Source organism: Mastigoproctus giganteus, chromosome 5, assembly GCF_048544385.1.
Source record: "Mastigoproctus giganteus isolate SK-2022 chromosome 5, ASM4854438v1, whole genome shotgun sequence".
In the NCBI taxonomy this organism is placed as follows: domain Eukaryota; kingdom Metazoa; phylum Arthropoda; class Arachnida; order Uropygi; family Thelyphonidae; genus Mastigoproctus; species Mastigoproctus giganteus.
In genome coordinates, this window is record NC_143579.1 from 198,077,085 (window position 1) to 198,100,216 (window position 23,132).

General features: G+C 37.9%; 1 protein-coding gene across 1 annotated transcript in view; it reads left to right on the plus strand.

Moving 5' to 3' along the window:
* Positions 1-23,132, plus strand: part of LOC150085986 (beta-glucuronidase) — a 272,855-nt gene that overhangs the window by 146,474 nt on the left and 103,249 nt on the right. The window contains exon 8 of the mRNA XM_090374318.1: positions 3,579-3,722. Coding sequence (XP_090230444.1) covers positions 3,579-3,722 — 144 coding nt within the window. The remainder of the gene's footprint in view (positions 1-3,578; positions 3,723-23,132) is intronic.

The following is a 23,132-nucleotide window of genomic DNA, read 5'->3' on the forward strand; positions in this document are numbered from 1 at the left end:
AAAAAAATTTGTCAATTATTTGTGTTTTGTATCATTCAAAAAGTCAATAAATACAAACAATAAGTCATTTATTGTTCTTTAATACCTCTCATAATGGCTTTGGGCATGCCAGTTTCAAACAGCTGTATCTGTGTATCCATTGAGAATTGGACACATGTTTATATGAACTTTTTTACTCGGAATAATCAATACCATAACCTCCCAAAATATTTACTATTCCTCCTGAATCACCCTGTATATGAACCAGCAAACCAGAAAACAGCATAAAGAAAGAAAAAAAGAAAAAATAGTATGCAAAACTAATGGAATGAAAATGTCGGAATGAGTGTACCCTGAAAATTCCATCCTGCTAATAAACATATGTGAAATAAATTTCAGGAAATTATTATTATTATTAGCCATATGGTACAATGAAGCCTGAGGCTTATGCTGCACCAGCAAAAAAAAAAAAAAAAAAAAAAAAAATTCTGAATTACCCCGAGAGAGAGAGAGAGAGAGAGAGAGAGAGAGAGAGAGAGAGAAAGAGATGGAATCACCAAGAAAAAGACGAATGATTATATCCAGTTTATACAGGACAAGGGAAGGTACTGAAAATATGAAAGATACTGAAATAAAGATTCCAAAGAAAACATAAGACAGTATAAATAACAGGTAAAAGTCTAAAGGCAAGCAAATATGGGATGATTTGATAAAATTGATACCAAGTTCTGTTTATGCTCTGACACAACCACAAGGTAAGAGGAATTTACAAGTAATCATTTTGACAAGAATACAAGCATAACTATATTTAGCAATTGCATGGGCTTGAATCACAGCCAGCTCAAACATATGTGCTACTGCATGTCCACCTGACCACTCGGCTATGCCAGGCAGAGTTTTTTTTTATAAACCTTGGCATTATGAGTTGGCTTCTAGTAATGTTATGAATAGAATTTTGTGCCCAGCTTGTGTGAACTCTGTAGAAACCAACTCTTGTTAATTTATGGACTGATAAAACAAGTTACTTTCCTCATGTATAAGCATATTTCCCCATGTATAAGATGCACCCTTTTTCGAAAAATTTGGGGTGTAAAAACTGTGTGCGTCTTATACAGTGGTTGTAGATTTTTTTTACTTGCATTTCCCGCTTTTTCACACTTTTTGTCTTTGTGCTCATTGTTTCGCACTTATTACTGGTATATTAGGTTACGTTTTGCCATGTTCAGCCCAGAAATGGCTCAGAAAAGATTTTCGTACAGTGCTCAATTAAAGTTAAAAGTGATCCTGTTTTCAAAAGTGAACGGAAATCATGCTGCTGAACGTAAGTTTGGTCCTCCTCAAACTGAGAAAATGTTATGGGAAGAAGAAACCCTACTGAAAACGCCACAGCTGAAGAAGGCCATGAGAGGCAAGTCAGCAAAATGGCATGATTTAGAGAGGGAATTGAAGATATGGATTGAAGAGCAAAGGACAATTGGAATTCCTAATGGAATGAAATTAGGAATGTCCACAAAGATGGTTCAGCATGAGGCAAGAAGAATTGCTGATGAAAAAGAAGTTACTGATTTCAAAGGAGGACACAATTGGTGCTTCAGGTTCATGAAATGGAATGGACTAAGCATGCGTACATGCACCAGACTTGCCCAAAAGATGCCTGAAAGCTATGAGCAGAAGGTCCTTGAATTTCATCATTTTGTCATTCAATGTCAGAAGACACATCAGTTTGAGTTGGGACAAACTGCAAATATGGATGAAGTCCCCCTTCAATTTGATGTCCCAAGTAACAGAACTGTTGATAAGAAGGGGGTGAAAACTGTAACTGTGAAGACGTGGACATGAAAACAGCCATTATACAGTTGTTCTAGCTTGTTATGCCGACGGAACCAAGCTGCCTCTTATGCTGATTTTCAAATGCAAAACAATGCCAAAAGAAGACATTCCTCGAGGAGTGATTGTCCACGTTCATGACGAGGGTTGGATGGATCAGGATGGGATGAAGATCTGGTTTGAGAAAGTTTGGAGCAGGAGACCAGGTGGGCTCTTATGCAAACCTGCCCTATTGGTGCTTAATCAGTTCAGGACACACATAACAAAAAACACAAAGAAGAATGCTGCAGAGCAAAAAACAAAACTTGCCGTCATACCTGGAGGCTTGACATTCCATCTCCAACCACTTGATGTCAGCATTAACAAACCCTTCAAAGCTGCCATGAGAGACGAATGGAACCAATGGATGAAGTCTTCTGGGGACAATTTTACACCAGCAGGAAGAGTGAAGAAACCAACTGTAGAGAAGTTTGTACCTGGGTGAAAAGATCCTGGGATAATATCAAGATTGAGATCGTTGTCAAGTCATTTAAGAAGTGTGGAATTTCAAATGCCATAGATGGAACTGAGGACGAGGCAATATATGAAGACAGTGATTCGTCATCAGAGACACAGATGAGGACAAGCTAATGGATGGGAGTTTTGACAGTGATAAGGAGTCGTATGAATTTTATGATGAATAAAACTTGAGTTCAATAACTTTATGTAATACATTATTTTTCAAATTTCGGGCCCCAAAATTAAGGTGCGTCTTATAACATGGGGAAATACGGTAATTAAAAGAGAGAGTTAAGCACATGCATGTGTTATTTAATTAAATACTATGGTATATGCTTTTAATTTATTACAACACATAATAGTGTGTGACTGGAGAAATTCTTAAATGCCTCTTCAGGTGGGCTGTAATTAATCAATCTCAGGCAGGGGTTGGAAGAATAGGCTTTTCTCCTGTGTTATTTTTATTTTAGATTTTTTTTTTTTAGCATGCAAAACATTAAATTGGGCTGTGATCACACACGCACACACCCTCTCTCACTTTATACCGTAGCCAGGTAGGCAGGAGCAGCAGTGTGTAGCAAACGCTTCTTGATTAGACCGGGGTTCGAGCCCGTGACTACCAAATACAGAGGATGCGGAAAGGTCAGGGAATGACCACCGAATGACCACCCCGGAGCAATATGGCTTTAGTTGCTAAAAACCAAATAACAACAACTTAGACAAAAAACACCACTGTAATGAAGAATCTGTGCTTAAAAAACCCTAAACAACAAACATAATTGTTTCAGTTTGAATGAATTAATAAAATATACAGTATTCATTAAATAGAAAAATTCTGTATGATCTGGTGAAGTTTTAATAATAAACGATGAATGACATGTAGCTTTCAGGGTTAAATGGACCCCTTCTTCAGCAAATTCTAATGCAATAAATTTGCTGAAGAGAGGGTCCATTTAACCTTGAAAGCTACATGTCATTTATTGTTTATTATTAAAACTTTATTGGATCATACAAAATTTGTCTATTTATCTACTATGGAATCTAGTACAACAGGCCCATTTATCTACAGTATTCATTATTTGTAATTCTTGTTCTGTATGTTAAGCAGTGATAATAAACAATTTTTTAATCATAATCTTATTTTGTATTACCTACATTATTATCTTTTTGATATGTACATATAGTAATAATGAAAGTGTTCCTGTTTCTTATTTTCTGTTTGATTTCTATCATCAATTAATACTTTCTTTCATGAATAATTTTATTTGTTTCAGCAAATTTGATGATATACTTCTGAAGAAACATACCTCTGTAATGTATGAAATGGTAATGCGGGACAAAAACAGACCATCGGTTGTAATGTGGTCTGTAGCAAATGAACCCCAATCGCAGAAACCAGAATCTGAAGACTATTTTAAGTAGGTATCTTTGGTGCTTACGTGTGTGTGTGTGTGTGTGTGTGTGTGTGTGTGTGTGTGTGTGTGTGTGTGTGTGTGTGTGCGTGCGTGCGTGTGTAAAACTTGGTTTCCTTTAGCATTCTGGGAAAGCATGGCCTGAACTTCTCTTTAATGTAGTTGATGAAGGATCAGATAAGTAGATTAAACTACGAAATAAGATGCTTCTTTGCATGAAATGTAAACAGAAATCATTAATTACTTAGAGCTCAATTTTGGTTCGATTAACTAAAAAAGCAAAAATCTAAATGTAGAATAATTTGCAGGTCATATGTTATGCCTAATTTTAACATTTTATCAGTAGTAGAACAATTAATAATTGCAAAACTAATTTGTGATTAGGGAAGGTCTTAAAATTAGACCATAATGTAACTATGGTAAAGTCACCAGATGTCCTGGATTATGCGGGACAGTCCCGGATTTAAGTCGTTTGCCCTGCATTGCAAACTGTCCTGGGAAATGTCCCGGATTGGACATGTAGCCTCTATACTTATATCATGAATCACAATAAAATGAAGTTAATTGATGCAGATGAAGAAACTGGGCTTTTTGACGAGATATCATATTTAAAAAAAAATGCTGATGATTCAAAAATAAAAGAATGCCAACAGTTATGAGGCGAGTCGAAATATTTAAACAAGGGACATACCACGCAGGCAAGAGTAATTTCATTTGCATTATGTTTGCCGAGAACCAATGGTGCAATGAAAAGAGTTTTTTCGGTAGTAAATAAGTTGTGGACATCAGAAAAAGCACAACTGACCGCAGAAACCTTGAAAGCAATACTTCAAGTTAAGTGCAATTTTGCTAATTCTTGTGAAGAATTTTATGAAGAAATTGCAAATAATGAAAAATTATAAAGAAAAATTCACTCCGCTGAAAAATATATTTAATTATATTATTTAATTTATATTGTTTTTATTGTTAAAAGGAGTATGTATTTTTATTATTATTATTTTACAGAAATACCTATATAATATTTCTGTGAAATAAAACAAATATATGTGAAAAAAAACCCCTCAAATAGATTATTTGTTTTTTGAAGTGTGATATTTTATTTTATCAGTTTAGTTCAAAGAAGTATATGTATTTAATTTATATTTTATATGTAAATATATTTTTATAAATAAAAAAATTAAAATAATATATGTGTATATTGTTTTTTTTTGGGGAGGGGAATTGATGTCCCATATTGGGATACTAAGGATCTGGTCACTTTAAACTATGGTCTATCCTGTAACTTCTGAATTTAGCTACAGTTAATCAGAATTAAAAATCATATGCTCTTTGAGTAAATAGCAAATTTCTGTTCTCATTCCATGCAGAAAAATGTTTAATTTTCCAGTGAAGATAAAGAAAGCCAACACGAGAAACAAGGCAAACCTCGGGAAAACTTTCTCAATACCACAGTTTCTCCCTGCATTTTTGGTAAACAAATGGTGTGTGTTATCGGTAGTGGCAGAAGAAGTTAACAATGTGCTGATTAGTTTTTTCTCATTATTAAAAGAAGATTATTGGATTTAATGAGTGTAATGCCTTTGCACACCCTCCAGACTGTTTCAGTCTTAGGGTGTTTATTATCTACCCCCCCTTCCCACTGTTTTAACCTGATAGCAAAACGACTTCTACTGCCACTACCAATAACACGCACTGTCTATAGTAGTCATTTACCTGTAAGTAAATTTCAGCCCACTCATGAAATCCGATCATGAGTGGGTTCATCAGTGCTATTAGAAACATGCTGTGGATGCACATATGGGCATGTAAGGCAGAGCTTGTTAGAACATTTGTTAAATTTTAAATAGGATGGGGATGATGGGAATCAGAGGTTGTAACCCCAACACAATTCAAGCTAGAAGCATTAGTTGCTGGTTTGCTCTGTGTAGTGTGTGATAAATGTGAATGTAATAGTAATTGTAATAGAGGCATGTGATGAAAGAAAGCAAGCATATGTAGCATCAGCCAAAAAACAAAAGTTCACTCAACCATTCCCTCTAAAAGTTTGTCTGGTTCAATGTGTACAGGAAGGATAGATAGGACAGGAAGGGAGGAGGGATTATGTTGTTAGTTAAGAAACACATAAAATCTAAGGAAGTGCATCCAATTGATGTTGGTGGCCAATGCAGTGTCGAGTCTGTTTGGTGTGAAATAAGCACTAGGAAAGGAAAAATGAGAGTAGGTGTGTGTTATAGACCTAATGAGTATAATGAGCAATTGTGCAGAGAAATAGAGTGGGCCAGTAAATCAGAATGTCTTATAATGGGGGATTTTAACTTTTCAGATATTGACTGGAACTTGTGGGTTGGTTACTCTCACACTAGCAAGACTTTTGTGGATTAATTGGATGACTGTTTTCTACAGCAACATGTTTGAGAGACAACAAGAGAGAGAGAGTAATAATCTTGATTGATATCAGTAGTGATTATTCATGCATTAAGAATCTGCAGATAAAGGAACCACTGGGTGAGTGATCACAATGTACTGATGTGGAAATTACTTAAAGATGTAACTACCATCAAGGCTAAAGGGCCCCCATAGCCAGTTGGGCAGGAGCAGCAGTGCATAGCACATGCTTCTTGATTAGACTGGGGTTTGAGCCCATGACCACCAAATGCGGAAAGGACAGGGAATGATCACCGCATATCCCCGGAGCAATATGGCCTTAGTTGCTAATGCTCCTAAAAGCCAAACAACAACAAGGCTAAAGGGAAGGGCTTTTGCTTTCGTAAAGGTGACCACAGAGGTCTGACAGTTTTTAAATTCTGTACAGTGGGATCAACTGATGATGTTACTAATGTTGTTGAATTCTAAATGTGAAGCCTTCAGGGACTTAATTTTGGAGGCTACTAGGCTTTTCAATCCAACTAAGAAATACTGTTCAAGGTTTAGGCCTAAAAGGATGTCAGATGAATTAATGAGGCTCGTGGCAGAGAAGAAAAATATATGGGGTTCATATAAAGTATCAGGTGACACAAAAGCGTATGGCAGATATAAACTAGTCTGTAATAAAGTCGCAAAGGAGGGAAGGCAGATTACGAGAAACCTTTGGCAAAGGATGCAAAGAAAAACAGCAAAGAGTTCTTTACTTATGTAAACTCTAGAAGGAAAGGAATGAATCAGATTGGACCACTTAATATAGATGGGTTGACTATTGATAATCGTGCTCAGGTAGCTAAAAAACTGAATGAGTATTTTGCATCTACATTCACACATGAGAAGTTATTCAATGGGGGAGTGCCAGAAGTTTATCAAATGCTAACAGGGATCTAAGTGATTTTGTAATAACTGAGAGCAAAGTGGAAGAGAAATTGTTGAAGTAAAACATAAGGAAAGCACCTGGGGTGGACGGCAAATCCACCAGTTATATTAAAACCATCCAGTTTTAATCTATCCAGTTATATTAAAGGAGGCAGCAAAGGAAGTAAGCAAACCATAAGCCATAATTATGAGAGCTTCCTTGGACTCAGGGGAGGTCACCATGGACTGGAGGTGTTCAAATGTATCACCAATTCACACAGGGAGTTCAAAAGGTGACATAAGTAACTATAGGCCTGTTAATTTAACTTGTGTTCCAAGGAAAATAATGGAATCACTGGTTCAAGAAGCATTGCAGGATCATCTAGACAAGACTGCAGTAATAGTTAAGACACAGCACGGGTTTGTTAAAGGGAGGTCTTGTCAGACCAGTTTGATTGGATACTATGATGTGGTCACAAAGGAACTGAATGCCAAAAATAATTTTGATATTGTATACTTGGATTTCACAAAAGCTTTTGATACTGTTGCACATGAAAGACTGCTGTACAAATTGGAGAGGTATGGCATTAAGGTTAAGTTGCTACAGTGGATAAAGGGATAGTTGAGTGGGAAACGACAGAGTGGTAATCATCGGACACTACTCTTCATGGACAAATGTTATTAGTGGAGTTCCTTATGGTTCGGTGTTGGGCCCATTGTTGTTTTGTACATTTATCATTGATATTGATGAAGGTATATTGGGTTTAATGTCCAAGTTTGCAGATGATACAGAGGTTGGCAGGGTTGTTACCAACAGTAAAGACAGTATGCTACTCCAACTGGATCTAGATAAGTTGGGAAAATGGGCTGAGAAGTGGCAACTGAAGTTTAACATTGACAAATGCAAAGTACTGCATATGAGTAGCAATAACTGAAGGGAAATGTACCAACTGTGTGGTACTACACTCATGGAAGAGGAGAGTGAAAAATACCTGGGGGTAATTGTGCAGTCAAATATGAAGTTCACTGAGCAGTGCAGATGGCGTGCCAGAACAAGCCACGGAGTCTTGTCAATGATATATAGGAATTTTGCTAGCAGGGACAGGGAGGTGATTATCCTGTTATACAAGCAGTGGTCAGGCCCCACTTGGAGTACTGTGTATAGGTCTGAAGGCATCATTTTAGGAAGGATGTAGAGTTGCTAGAAAGAAGGGCACCAAAGGGTGCTCTTACGAAGAAAGGCTTAAGTCTGCAAATTGCTGCGCCTGGACAGTAGGCACTGCGAGGTGATCGGATTGAGGTATATAAGGCCTTGAATGGGTTAAGCAAGCTGAATGCTGATGAGATTCTTTCTCTTACTCAGACTGAGAACCTGAGGAGCACAGTTTCAAATTGAGGAAAGATAGTTGTAGAATAGATGTGGGGAAATTTGCCTTTAGCCTGCAAGTAGTTGATTGGTGGAACAGGCTTCCATCTTTTGTTGTGGAAGCTAATAGCCTAAATAAATTTAAGGCTGACCTGGACAGGCATTTGGAACGAATGGAGGGATTATTAGCCATATTAATCAGCCTTATTAATAATTATTGACAAGTACAGGTCATTGATGAAAAAAAGCCGTGAATTAGGGTCGAAATTGAAAGTGTCTACAATTCTGCCCAGACACGATAGGGGGGAGTATATGATGAGAGCCCTGTCAATCAATTCGGCCCTGGAAAGATTGTGCAGGGCTCAAGGGGTAGAATTTTTTTCAGCCTGGTCTGTACTTGTTAACAGGAGAGACTGCTTCTACAGGGATGGTATACACTTAAATAGAAAGGGTGCAAGAATGTTTGCTGATGCTATCGAGGCAGTGTTAGGTGGGTCGGAAAACTGCTAGATTGGGGGGATACAAGGACTAATAGATTAACAGTAGCCACTGGCAGAGGTGAAAGTGATTCTTGCACTGATTCTATTGGAATGAGCCGCAGCCTGGAAAATAAGATGCAGGATATTTCAGAGACTGCTGGGAATCACTGGGGTACAAGTAAACACATGGGTTGTGTTAGGGTAGCTAAGAAAAAGAACAGGTGCATGTATACTTGTGTGTACACCAATGCTAGGAGTTTAGTAAATAAATTTGATGAATTTGAGGTATTGCTCAAAACATCAAAGGCAGATATTGTGGGGATTTCAGAGACGTGGTGTCACACAGATATAAGGAATGCAGAACTGGAATTTGGGGAGTACAATGTCTACAGAAAGGATAGACAGGATAGGAAGGGAGGAGGGGTTATGCTATTAGTTAAAAAACACATAAAATCCAAGGAAGTGAAGCCAGTCGACATCGCTGGACAGTGCAGTGTCGAGTCAGTTTGGTGTGACATAAGCATTGGGAGATCAAAATTGAGAGTAGGAGTGTGCTATAGGCCTAATGACTCTGATGAGTATAATAAGAAACTGTTCGGAGAAATAGAGTGGGCCAGTAAATCAGAGAGTCTTATAATGGGGAATTTTAATTTCCCAGATATTGACTGGAATTTGGGGGCTGGTCACTCACACAGTAGCAAGGCTTTTGTGGATTTATTGGATGATTGTTTTCTACATCAGCATGTTCGGGAGGCAACTAGAGGGAGTAATATTCTTGATTTGATTATCAGTAGTGATTCTTCATGCATTAAGAATCTGCAGATAAATGAACCACTAGGTGGCAGTGATCACAGTGTGCTGAAGTGGGAGTTACTCAAAGAGGTAACTACCATTAGGGGTAAAGGGAAGGGGTATTGCTTTCGTAAAGGCGACTACAATGGACTGAAACAGTATTTAAATTCTATACAGTGGGTCAACTGATGATATTGCCAACAGCAAATTCAAAATGGGAAGCATTCAAAGAACTTATCTTGGAAGCTACTAGGCTTTACATACCAACTAAGAAATATTGTTCAAGGTTTAGGCCTAAATGGATGTCAGATGAACTAATGAGTCATATGGCAGAGAAGAAAAATGCATGGGATACATACAAATTAACACGTGACACAGACGCCTATGATAGATACAAGTTGATCTGTAACCAAGTTACAAAGGAGGTTAGGCAGGCGAAGGCAGATTACGAGAGATCCTTGGCAAGGGATGTGAAGAAAAACAGCAAAGAGTTCTTTACTTATGTAAACTCTAGAAGAAAGGGGATGAATCAGATTGGTCCACTTGATATCGATGGGTCAACTGTTGATGACCCTGCTCAGGTAGCTAACAAACTAAATGAATATTTTGCATCGACATTCACACATGAGGAGTTATTCAGCGAGGGGAATGCCAGAGGTGTATTCAACTCTAGCAGTAAGCTAGAGAATCTTGTAATAACTGAGAGCAAAATGGAGGAGAAATTGTTGAAGATAAACACAAGAAAGGCACCTGGGGTGGATGGGCTCTATCCAGTTATATTAAAGGAGGCAGCAAAGGAAGTAAGCAAACCCTTAGCCATAATTATGAGAGCCTCCTTGGACTCAGGGGAGGTACTCATGGACTGGAGATGTGCAAATGTGACCCCAATTCACAAAGGGGGATCAAAGGCTGACACAAATAATTATAGACCTGTGAGTTTAACTTCTGTTCCCGGAAAATTAATGGAGGCACTGGTTAAAGAAGCACTGCAGGATCATCTAGACAAGACTTCAGTTATAGCTAGGACACAGCATGGTTTTGTTAGGGGTAAGTCTTGCCTGACCAATTTGATTGGATATTATAATGCAGTCACAAAAGAACTGGATGCAGGGAATAACTTTGATATTATATACTTGGATCTTAGAAAGGCTTTTGATACTGTTGCACATGGAAGACTGCTGCACAAATTGGAGCAGTGTGGCATTGGAGGCAAATTGCTGCTATGGATAAAGGGGTGGTTAAGGGGGAGAAGACAGAGAGTGGTAATCAATGGACACTGCTCATCGTGGACTAATGTTATTAGTAGAGTCCCTCAGGGTTCAGTGTTGGGTCCTTTATTGTTTTCTGTATTTATAAATGATATTGATGATGGTATATCAGGCTTAATGTCCAAGTTTGCAGACGATACGAAGGTTGGCAGGGTTGTCAAGGACACTACTGACACTATGCTGCTACAACAGGATTTGGAAAGGTTGAGCAGATGGGCTTCGAGGTGACAAATGAAGTTTAACATTGACAAATGTAAAGTACTACATATGGGAAACAGCAACCCCAGAGCAACATATCAACTCTGTGGTACTACACTGACAGTGGTAGAGAGTGAAAGGGACCTGGATGTGGTTGTGCAGGCAGATATGAAGTTCTCTGAGCAGTGCAGACGGGCTGCAAGAGTAGCTCATGGTGTATTATCAATGATATATAGGAATTTTTCTAGCAGGGATAAGGAGGTGATTATTCCCTTGTATAAGGCAATGGTCAGGCCACACCTAGAGTACTGTATACAGGCCTGGAGGCCTCATTTCAAGAAGGATGTAGAGCTGCTGGAACGAGTACAGAGAAGGGCAACTAGATTGGTGAATGGGACAAAGGGGTGCTCTTACGAAGAAAGGCTTAAGTTTTGCGAATTACAGTGTCTGGAAACTAGGCACCGGCGAGGTGATCTGATAGAGGTGTACAAAGCCTTGAATGGTTTGAGCATGCTCAATCCTGATGGGATTCTTCCTCTTGCTCAGAATAATCACCTGAGAGGGCATAAATTCAAATTGAGGAAAGACAGGTGTAGGATAGATGTGCGGAAATTTGCCTTTAGCCAGCGGGTGGTTGATAGGTTTAACAGACTTCCATCCCTTGTCGTGACAGTTGATAGCCTAAATAAGTTTAAGGCTCAGCTGGACAGGTATTTCGAACGAACAGAGGGGTGAAGTGGAAGTGGTTATTTTTATTTATTTATGTTACTTTTTTTTTTTTTTTTTTTTTGTTGGCTCATGCTGCATAAGCTTGCTTTCTTGCATCAAATGCCTCTACTAATGCTAATGCTAATATGGTGCAAGGGGATGAAATGGGAGAGTTTTTTTTTTTTTTTTTTTTGGCTGATGCTTTGCTTTCTTGCATCGTATACCTCCACTAATCGTTATCATATGTTCTGTTATTAGAAACAATTTTGAATGGCTTTGTGATATTTTTCTAAAACATTTCTGGAGGTCATGACCATAAAACAATAAAAACAATTTGGACTTTCTAGTTTATTGGGCTTTTCTGTTACTGCAAGCAGTTATAAACGGGTAGTAAACTCCATGTTATTGAATTTGTGAAAAAACCGATAGCTGGAATTGTGTGGGTTTTTTTGTTATTATGGTGAAATGTGTTTCCCCTTTAAAGAGGAAACACATTCGTATATCACTTCAATCGTATAAATAACATAAATAAATTTTCATAATCTTCTCTTCATTCTTTTTTTAAGCTTCATAAACTTGTTACTCTGTGCAAATCATGTTAGTTGCAATTTGTGGGTTCCATTAAAAAATGCTTATGCGTTATATTGAAATTGATAAAGAAAAGAGAAGATTTTCTTGTAAACAAACGCCTCTTGAAGCATTTCTGAGAAGACAACTCCTTGTGCAACAAACCAATGAGTGCCGAGCCAATAATGAGTGATCACCGACTGTGCAATTAGTCTGATGATGAAGAATAAACATTCTTTAACATTTGTAAGTCATAAATAATTTCTTTGTTATTATAATTTGCTTGATTTTACAGGCTACATTTTCATTTATTTGGATAAATCAATTATTGTTTAAACAAACTAATTAGCTAACTAATTTCAGTTTGAGAACATAACCCCTATTTTTAACATTATGTATGTGGGAAATAAATTCCTACTTTAAGAGTTTTCGCTTTGCGAGCACACGCTACGAACGAATTAACTCGTAAAGTTGGGAACTACCTGTACATATATTAAATTGATACTCATTTTCTTTTTTTATATTTTGTAACTCTTTGTTTTTAATTAAAATTAACAAGTACAATATCTTGTTTTTTTATTATTTTTTATTTTATTTTAAGTTAAGTATCATATATGATAAACCATAATGCATACATACATTATAATAAAATGTATTGTATAAGCCATTGGTTTTCAACCGGGGGGCTGCAACAGCATTCCAGGGGTGCCACGTAATTTGGGTTTAAGTTACTTTAACTTTTTTTAAAATTTATATATTTATTTCATTATAAAAAGATGTGCGGTCTTTTTAATTTTGTGGTGATCTATAATTGATGTTTATTTAATTCCTCTATATAAAGAATAAAATTATTATATATATATAATTTGTATTATGAATTGTAATTTTGTTTACAGTTATATTATTGTAATAACATATTGAGAGAGAGAGAGAGAGAGAGAGAGAGAGAGAGAGAGAGAAAATCGGATCTAACAGGTAGAAAATTGAGTAGGTGGTGCCACAAAAAAAAATAAATTACTTAGCGGTGCCGTTATTAAAAAAAGGTTGAAAAACACTGGTATAAGCCATTTGATGTTTAGTACATGGTGTTAATGCTTTAAAATGGCTGCTGATTTATATGATACGTATCGTAAAAGCTCAGGAATGCAAGATACACATACCGAACAAAATGTATAACAAACACCATCTTGGAATGGAACTCAGTTATAAACTGAGAGTTGCCTTTACTCTAAAATTATAAATGCAATTATGTTGAATTTAGCAGCAAACAGCAAAATTACAGCTAGACCGACAGATAGCAGTGAATCAAAAATAATGAAAGTGAGTGCCAACTAATAACTTTCTTATAGGGGATGGGGTTTTAAAGGAAACCGGGTTAGAGTACCCAGTTTAGATCGCCAAATGGCGTGTTGGCAGCAAAGCTGCAGTATGTCTTCGTCGGTGATGGTTGTCAGGTCCACGTTTTGTCGAATCCGATAGGAGGGTAAAACTGCCCATCCCACTCCAAGGGTGGGATATGTTAGCTGGCAGTGGGGAACCCACCAGGCGAGAGGGGTGGGAGAGAGACACATTTACTTCATTCATAATCCGCATTCTCACTCTACTTGCATTCAGTTTTTATACTTTTTTTTTTTTTTCTTATAGTTTATAAGAATTTTTTTTTTTCCTGTTAGATTATATATATTTATTTTTTTTCCCCTCGCACACCAGGGAGGGAAGCAATGGTATGTAATTTAAATACTAATGCCTAATAATTAAGCTAAATAAGAAAGAATATAAAAGATTAAAACTAGGGTTAGTGTGTACTTAACTGTAAAATTTATGGTTTGTTTTCTTTCTCTCACACACTTACACTCATTCATTCTTCTGGCTTTCATTTTATTTGTTCAACTCTTGCTTTCTGCACTGCACTCTCTAGACAGTGCAGTGTCTAGAGAGTGCAGTCTCAACTTACTGTTTTTCTTCAGTTGTGGTGCAGGCCTAGCCACAAGTTTTTTGCAGGCCAGGGGAGAATGCAGTGATAGTGTTTGTGTTGTTAGTAAATGTTTGTTAGTATATATAAAGTAGTGTAAGTTATTATTAACTTTGTATTCTTTCAGCCAATTACATTTGCTCTTCCGCTCATTCACTCTCTTTCCCTCGTGCTGGGTCACTCTTTCTTACACCAAAACTGACATTTATTCCCTTTTACGATAATTCCTAATTCACTCTTTCACTCAGTGACCAGCCTATTCATTTTGTCTTTCATTCTACATTGCATCCCCTTGCTACCAGCTTACTGATATTTTTCAGCTAATCTGCTTCCCTGGCTGTCTGAACATCTCCCTCCCCCACATGGTTACTTATTTGGTCCCAGGTTCCTACACATGGCAGCGTAGTCCTGGGGGTACCCAGGTCAATCTGGTTTTGTCATGTCAGGGTGCAAAATACTGCTGTCCTGACAGTTATTAGGTCATTGTTTTGGCGTAGTGGGAGATGGTAATTTTAACTATTGATTATTGTTTAATTGCTGGGGGGCTGAATTGCCATTCTTTGGATAATTCTGCACATTTTGAATACTTTCTGTGTGAAGATTGTAAAGGCTTTATAATTTTCTTCTTCTGTATTGAATAGATGTTCTTCTCCCCTTGGAAGGGGGCCAATCTGTGCTATGTCAGCTGTGTTCTGGGAATTTCATAAATTATACATTCATATAGAATGTGTGCCCAGTCTCGCCACAGGTGCAATTTGGGTCATCAGTCAGCCCTAAGGAGGTTAGTTTTGCCTTTAGGGAGCTGTGACATGTCAATATGAATGTTGTAAAAAGTCCAGGGGCGTACCACTTCGGTGCTTTGGGCTGACAATTGCCACCTGTGACAGAAGCCTTTTGGTAACTAGACCTCTGTTTTTTCCTGCTCCCATTTTGTTTGCCATAGCTCATGGAGGCTTTGTGGCTATCCTTTTTCTTTCAGCATTGAAGGTGTTGGCTGTATCATGGGCTATCTCCAGAAATTCTGTGGGTATGCTGTTTTTAAATCTATAACACAAGCCTCTTTTGGCTACTTCCAGGTAAAGTGGGAGAGGTCTGGCTATAAACTGTAGTGCAGGTGTGCTCATTGTGTGACATTAGCATTAGTAGGAGGCATATGATGCAAGAAAGCAAGCTTATGCAGCATCAGCCAAAAAAAAAAAAAAAAAAACTCCTTCCACTTCACCCTCTGTTCGAAATACCTATCCAGCTGAGCCTTAAATTTATTTAGGCTATCAACTTCCACAACAAGGGATGGAAGTCTGTTCCATCAACCAACTACCCACTGACTAAAGGCAAATTTCCGCACATCTATCCTACATCTGTCTTTCCTCAATTTGAATTTATGCCCTCTCAGGTGATTATTCTGAGCAAGAGGCAGTATCCCATCAGCATTGAGCATGCTCAAACCATTCAAAGCTTTGCACCTCTATCAGATCACCTCGCCGGTGCCTAGTCTCCAGACAGTGTAATTTGCAAAACTTAAGCCTTTCTTCGTAAGAGCAACCCTTCATTCCGTTCACTAACCTTGTTGCCCTTCTCTGTACTCGTTCCAACAGCTCTACATCCCTCTTGAAATGAGGCCTCCAGACCTGTATACAGTACTCAAGGTGCGGCCTGACCATTGCCTTATACAAGGGAATAATCACCTCCCTATCCTTGCTAGAAAAATTCCTGTATATCATTGATAAGACACCATGAGCTACTCTTGCAGCCCATCTGCACTGCTCAGAGAACTTCATTTTTTCCATGCACAATTACCCCCAGGTCCTTTTCATTCTCTACCACTGTCAGTGTAGTACCACAGAGTTGATAAGTTGCTCTGGGGTTGCTGTTTCCCATATGTAGTACTCTACATTTGTCAATGTTAAACTTCATTTGCCACCTCTCAGCCCATCTGCTCAACCTTTCCAAATCCTGTTGCAGCAGCATAGTGTCAGTAGCGTCCTTAACAACTCTGCCAACCATTGTATCGTCTGCAAACTTGGACATTAAGCTTGATATACCATCATCAATATTATTTATAAATAAAGAAAACAACAATGGACCCAACACTGAACCCTGAGGGACTCCACTAATAACATTAGTCCACGATAAGCAGTGTCCATTAATTACCACTCTCTGTCTTCTCCCCCTCAACCATCCCTTTATCCATAGCAACAATTTGCCACCAATGCCACACTGCTCCAATTTGTGCAGCAGTCTTCCATGTGCAACAGTATCAAAAGCCTTTCTAAGATCTAAATATATAATATCAAAGTTATTCCCTGCATCCAATTCTTTTGTGACTACATCATAGTATCCAATCAAATTGGTCAGGCAAGACCTTCCCTTAACAAAACCATTCTGTGTCTAATTCTTGTCAAGTTGATCTTGCTGTGCTTCTTTAACCAGTGCTTCCATTAATTTTCCTGGAACAGAAGTTAAACTCACAGGTCTATAATTACTTGTGTCAGCCTTTGATCCTCCTTTGTGAATTGGGGTCACATTTGCACTTCTCCAATGTGTGAGTACCTCCCGTGAGTCCAAGGAAGCTCTCATAATTATGGCTAACAGATTGCTTACTTCCTTTGCTGCCTCCTTTAATATAACTGGATAGATCCCATCTACCCCAGGTGCCTTTCTTGTAATGCTCTGGTAATGGTGAGAAGTATTGTCCTTTGTATCGATTCTGATTTATTCCTGTTTCTTATTATGGCCGAGAGGTGAACCATGCACCAGCTCCATAGGTGATAACAGGTAGGAACATTGCATGGTATATGATTGCCAGGGTCTTTCTTTCAAGCCCCCAGTCTGCCCAATGATCCTGGAAATCATACCTGCATAATTTCTCACTTTCTTTGCCAAGTAGGTCAAATGGGGATAAAAATTTAATTTTGAATCGAAGACTACTGCAAGATATTTTAGTTCTGTTACCATTTTTATAGTGGTTGTGTGAATTTTGATATGTGGACATCTTATGTCCAAATTGCCTTTTTAGAAGTATTTCTTTGGTTTTGTCAGGTGATATTTTGAGCATGTGCATTTGTGCCCATTCCTGCAGCTGCAAGAGTGGGGCATTTGATCTTTGCTCTACAACCACTCACACATTACCTTTTACAAGGAAAATCACGTCATCTGCAAAGGCCAGACTTTCCACGGGGACCCACAAGATCCTAGGCCAGAAATCCATCCAGAACAATGTTCCAGAAGGGCCAAGAATTGAACCCTGTGGGCAGCCTTTACTCACAGGGCATGTCAATTCCTGGAACCTTGTGCCTACTGAGACACTTCTGTCTGTAAGGTAGCTGTTTATTACCTTATAGAGGTTTTGTTGGGCATTTGCCTGGCATAGCCTCCTAAGGACACTAGACCACCAGAGTGGGTCAAATGCCCTAGCAAAGTCAATAGAGAATGCCAGCATATATTTCTCCTCTGAGTTTTTAACTGTTGTCAGTAGGTGGTGCATGGCAACTCCATAGAGTTGCCCTGCTTAAAACCATACTGATTATTGGAATGTAAACCTGCTTCTGTGTAGCCTTGAGCTAATTGCTGTGTATTAGTCTTTTGTGTATTTTCCCTAGTACAAGGAGTAGGACTATTGATCTATATGATTTGGGATCAGTAGGGTCTTTCTCAGGGCTTTCGAGAATTAGTCTTAACACAATTTTTTCCGTATCTTTGGGAATATACCTTCTTTCATACAGTTATTATATAGTGCTATTAATATGTCTGGTGCTATTTCCACTAATATTTTGATAAAAATTTAATTTTGAATCGAAGACTACTCCAAGATATTTTAGTTCTGTTACCATTTTTATAGTGGTTGTGTGAATTTTGATTTGTGGACATCTTATGTCCATATTTATTGTTTTGGTTTTTGATAGTGCTATTTCTTGGTCTTGTACAGTAAACAGAGTTTCAATATTGGCATTGTCATATTCAATGTTTTCTTTTATAATATCTATCTGGGTGTGGGAATAATCCCCAGTTTCAGTCTGAATAATACTGTCTAAGATGTTATTTAAAGAATCTGCCCAAGACAGGGTTGGGGTTCCATCTGATTTGACAGCAGTTTCTAAGACACCTCCTCTTGGCATCTTGTTGGTCATTATTCTGTAGACAACTCTCCAAGGGTTATTGTTTCCAGTAGTTCCCACCAAGCGCCTCCAGCATTCCTTTTTCTTGTCTCTTTTGAGGGCTGTATACTGATTCTTGAGAGTTCTATATGAATCTCTCAGTGCATCCACCTCATTTTGTGGCCAAGATGTTTTGGCTCTTTGGAAATTTCTCCTTGCCTGGTGCACCCTTCTCCTGAGAATGGTCAGTTCAAGGCACCACCAGGGGACTACCTGCTTTCTCAGTTTTTTCCGTGGGATAGACAGGTTTGCTGTTTTTATTAAAATGTTTGTCATAGTCAGTGCTTGCTCGTCCGGGCTATAGTTGCCTGATCTAGACCACTCATTTTCCTGTTTTTGCAGGTCAGCTGCTGTATTTTCTGCGAAAATCTGCCAGTTTGCCTTAAAAAAAGGCAAACTGGCAGATTTTACCTTTTGATATCCAACAAGAAGTGTTGGGTTGTATGTAATTGCCTGTTTAGTTTGAAGGTGATGGTCTATGATCTGATGTAGTTGAGACTGCCTGGACACACCAGTCTGTGATTTTATAAGCTATTGAATTGGTGGAAAGAGTAACATCAATGTCACTCTCCCAAATGGTACTGCTAAAAGTTGGGAGATTATTTGGTTGGTTTAGCAGTTGAAAGGGTGAGGTAGCTATACAGTCTAAAAGTATCTGGCCGTTATGTGTGCCACCCCTGTCTTCTGTGCAGCTATGACATAAGGCTGACCAGCAGTTGACATCAACACACCCCATGATATGTGCAGTAGGTAGCAAGTCTATGACTGCTTGTAGGTATTCAGTAGTTGAGTTTATATCTTCACCTGGTCTGGAATATAGTGAAATAATATAAAACTCTCCTACAGCACTGTATGGGCACACACTGCTGCTGCTGGGGAGCAGAGGTGACTCACCTTTGTGACTGTAAGGTCAGTATTTTTAACTACTGTTGCTGTAGAAGGGACACCTGAGGTGTATTCTATTATTTTATAGCCTCTTGGGTATCCTTGAACCCTACCCATATATGTATAGGGTTCTTGGAGTACCAAGATATCTATATTATTTTCTTCTAATTTGAGTTTGATCTGATCAACAATAGCTCTTGCTCTTTGAGCATTCAATTGGACGATATTTAGAGCCCTAGTCACATTTATGTTATCAACCTGGCCCATAATTGGTCCTAGATTGTATAAGTTTTATAATTTTTTTTGTTACAGGGGCATTTATTATCCCTGATATTGTGGCCACAGTCAGTCAGCCGTGCTGCCTTACAGGTAGTACATTTCAGCTGTTGATTTTTGTTTTGTCAGTTCTTGTAGCCATGGCCAGTAACTGCGCAGTGACCACAGACAGGGGTTTTCTTACTGCAATCCCTGGCAGTATGACCATATCTATGACAATTAAAGCACTTTTGTACAGGGAATGGTCAGTTCGAGGCCCTGAATCTACGACTAGTCCAGCCAGCATAGATTCTTTGCTGTCCCTGTAGATGCTTTCAAATCTTGGGGAAAATCTCCACTATGATATTTAACTGGCCATTTTTTCAGCTTTTTGTAGCTTTAAAGTTGAAACTGTTCAGCAAACTCATCTGTACCCTTGGAAGTTTTTATATTTCTTGGAAGTTTTTATGGTATATGTCTGCCATTAGTTTTTTTCTCTGGTGTAGTTTGTATGATGTAAAATAGCAGTATATGTTGATTCTTCCCATTTGGTTTTTCTGGTTTTAATCCAAGGTTTATGATTTCAAGGTTTGCTTCTACCTTTTTCAGGTCTTCTTTGATTGCTACTTCCAGTAGCACACCATTTTCTCTCACTTTTCTCATGCTATTTATTTTAATTTCTTTTAGGTGGGTCACTACAGCTTGCTTCCCTGACTGCCTCACTACATTTGTAGACTGAGTCAGGTTTTGCTTTTAAAATAACTATATTATTATCTTTACTCCTGGGTGTTTCCTTAGATTTATTAAGTTGCTTGGGTTGAGTATACTCTGTTTTGCCTGCTCTTGCTATTTGAGCATAACTTAGGGTGTTTATTTCTTTCTAATTGTTTCTTTCCTCAGTAACATTTTCTATTTTAGATCTTAATACTCTATTTTCTGTGTTTAGTTCTATGACCCTTTTCTCCAAGACTCCAACAATATACAGAATAACATGTAACTATCTGCAATCTAGTTGCAGATGTTATTCTGTTCCTCTGGTTGTGGAGGAAGTCTTCTAAGTAGAGTTTCAACTCTTTTATTTGTTTAATCGGATCTTCCATCTCATTTATTGCCTGAAACTTTTTTTCCTCTTCTGTTTTGTTATCAATCAGTTCTCTATTTTCTTTCTCTTTACCCTCTCTATTTTCAATTAGATTTCTACCTTTTTTGGCCCTTTTCACAGTAAGGAGGCCTGGACGACATCTATCTATGTCTTCATTATTTATTTCATCATTTTTGTTGGTAGTCCTTTCCCTTAATACTCTTACTTCAGAGTGTGGGATAATCTCAGTGTTTAAGTCATGATTTCCGTATTTTTGCCATTTGTTGTCCAGGTTTTGTTGTTTTTCAGTCATTTTATCCATTTTGTATTGTTTCTTATGTTGAGGGGAGTAATTTAACGTGCTTATTTTCAGTCTACATCTATTATAACTCAAGAATCGCTTTTTTCCAGTTTCGGCGGGGAAACCGCAAAGAACAAAGAAAACTATCTCAAACTCTAAAGATGCATTAAAACTACTGTTAGAATAGAGTTTTCCATCCAAAATAAGTGTAAGTGGTTTTAATTTTAATATATTCAAAATCTCTTGAGTTTTTGAGGTGCAAGCAATCCAGTGACTGTAACAGTGAGATCACTACCGCTGATGGTGTAGCGATTCTTCTGCACAAAAGCACACTCAAAGACACAAAAATAAGCAGAAACTATAACCAACAAAACTCTTACCTGGATTAAATTACTTATCTCTGTCGGCAGTTGCCCTCAGAACGAAAATATCCATGGTGAAATTCTAATAGCAATACAAATCCAGCAAAATTGTCGTCGGTCACTGTCTGCCATTTACATCAAGTTGGCAGGGTGTGCACTGAGACAACAGCACCCAGAAGTAGTTAGTGAGTTGCCGTTTTCGTTTTCTGAGTTTCATCCGTTTTGATCATGTAAAGTGTGAACCAAAGTGTTTACTACACCGATTTACACAATTTTATAATATACATTTATATTTTTAATTTATATTTATAATTTTTTTAGATATACAATAATTCATAGCTTTTTTGTCCATATTTTCAATGGGAAACAGTGTTGACGATTACCGAATGTCCATTTTCTGCCAGAGATTTTGCAGATTGTATGAACATAGTCAAAGAAGGTAAGCCTCGTCCTCCTCTTCCAAATTTACTATGCAAGCACAAAGATGCAAAAACTGCGTACATGAGATATTTCTCTGTTTCACAATATGATATAATAGAATGGATAACTGCATGTGAAGTGTGGTCAAGACTTTTTTGTTGGCCTTGTTTATTATTCTCCAAAGAGAAAGGTGTTTGGAATAAAGTATGGAATATAGTAGTTGTTGGTGATTCTATTGTCACGGAAATAGGGAACATGCTATGTAAAAAGGATAGTTGGAACAGGACCAGGGTATGTCTGCCAGGAGCAAAGGTTATGATTTTGTAGGGCGGATATCATCTTCTAAGGGCACAAAAGGTGATATTGTTGTACACGTTGGCACTAATGATATTAAGAGTAGGAGACTGGTAGAATTACTTAACAAGCACAGGTCACTGTTGAAAAAAACCTTGAAGTTTGAGCATGCTCAGTACTGATGGAATTCTTCCTCTTGCTCAGAATAATCACCTGAGAGGGCATAAATTCAAATTGAGGAAAGACAGATATAGGATAGATGCGTGGAAGTTTAACTTTAGCCAGCGGGTAGTTGGTTGGTCGAACAGACTTCCATCCTTTGTTGTGTAAGTTGATACCCTAAATAAATTTAAGGCTGAGCTGGACAGGTATTTGGAATGAATGGAGGGGTGAAATGGGAGCGGTTTTTTTTTTTTTTTTTTTTTCAGGCGGATGCTGCATAAGCTTGCTTTCTTGCATCATATGCCTCTGCTAATGCTGATAAGTACAGGTATTTCGATCTCAATCATTTAGCCGCAGCAGTGCCAAAACATGAATGCTCCCAACCACATGTTCAGTCATTTTTAAATCTTAAGATGTTTGGAAATCAAAGAATTGACATTCTTAATAACAGTCAAAGAAAAATTGAAATTAGCCTTTGTAATGAACAAGTAAAGAAAAATTGAGACATTTTAAAAAGATTAATTAATGCTGTATGTTATTTGGCTAAGCAAGAGCCTCCTTTGAGAGGTCATGATGGGTCTGAAGATTCAGCTAATTGAGGGAATTTTATAGAATTTTAAAATGTACTTAGTGTGTATGATCCCTTTTAGACAGTCATTTGAAGGTATCGACTGAATTTCTCGAAATCATTAATGATATCATTAACGCTGTATTGTATCTGATGTGGTTAAAGATGCTATAAAGAAAGAAATTTCTTCCGCTACATTTGTGGCCATTCTTCTGGATGAAACTTCTGGTGTCATGTCGAAATCGCAGTTGTTTTCCATTTTGTCCATAATTGGCAAACACACGAAAAGTTCATTGGATTTGCAG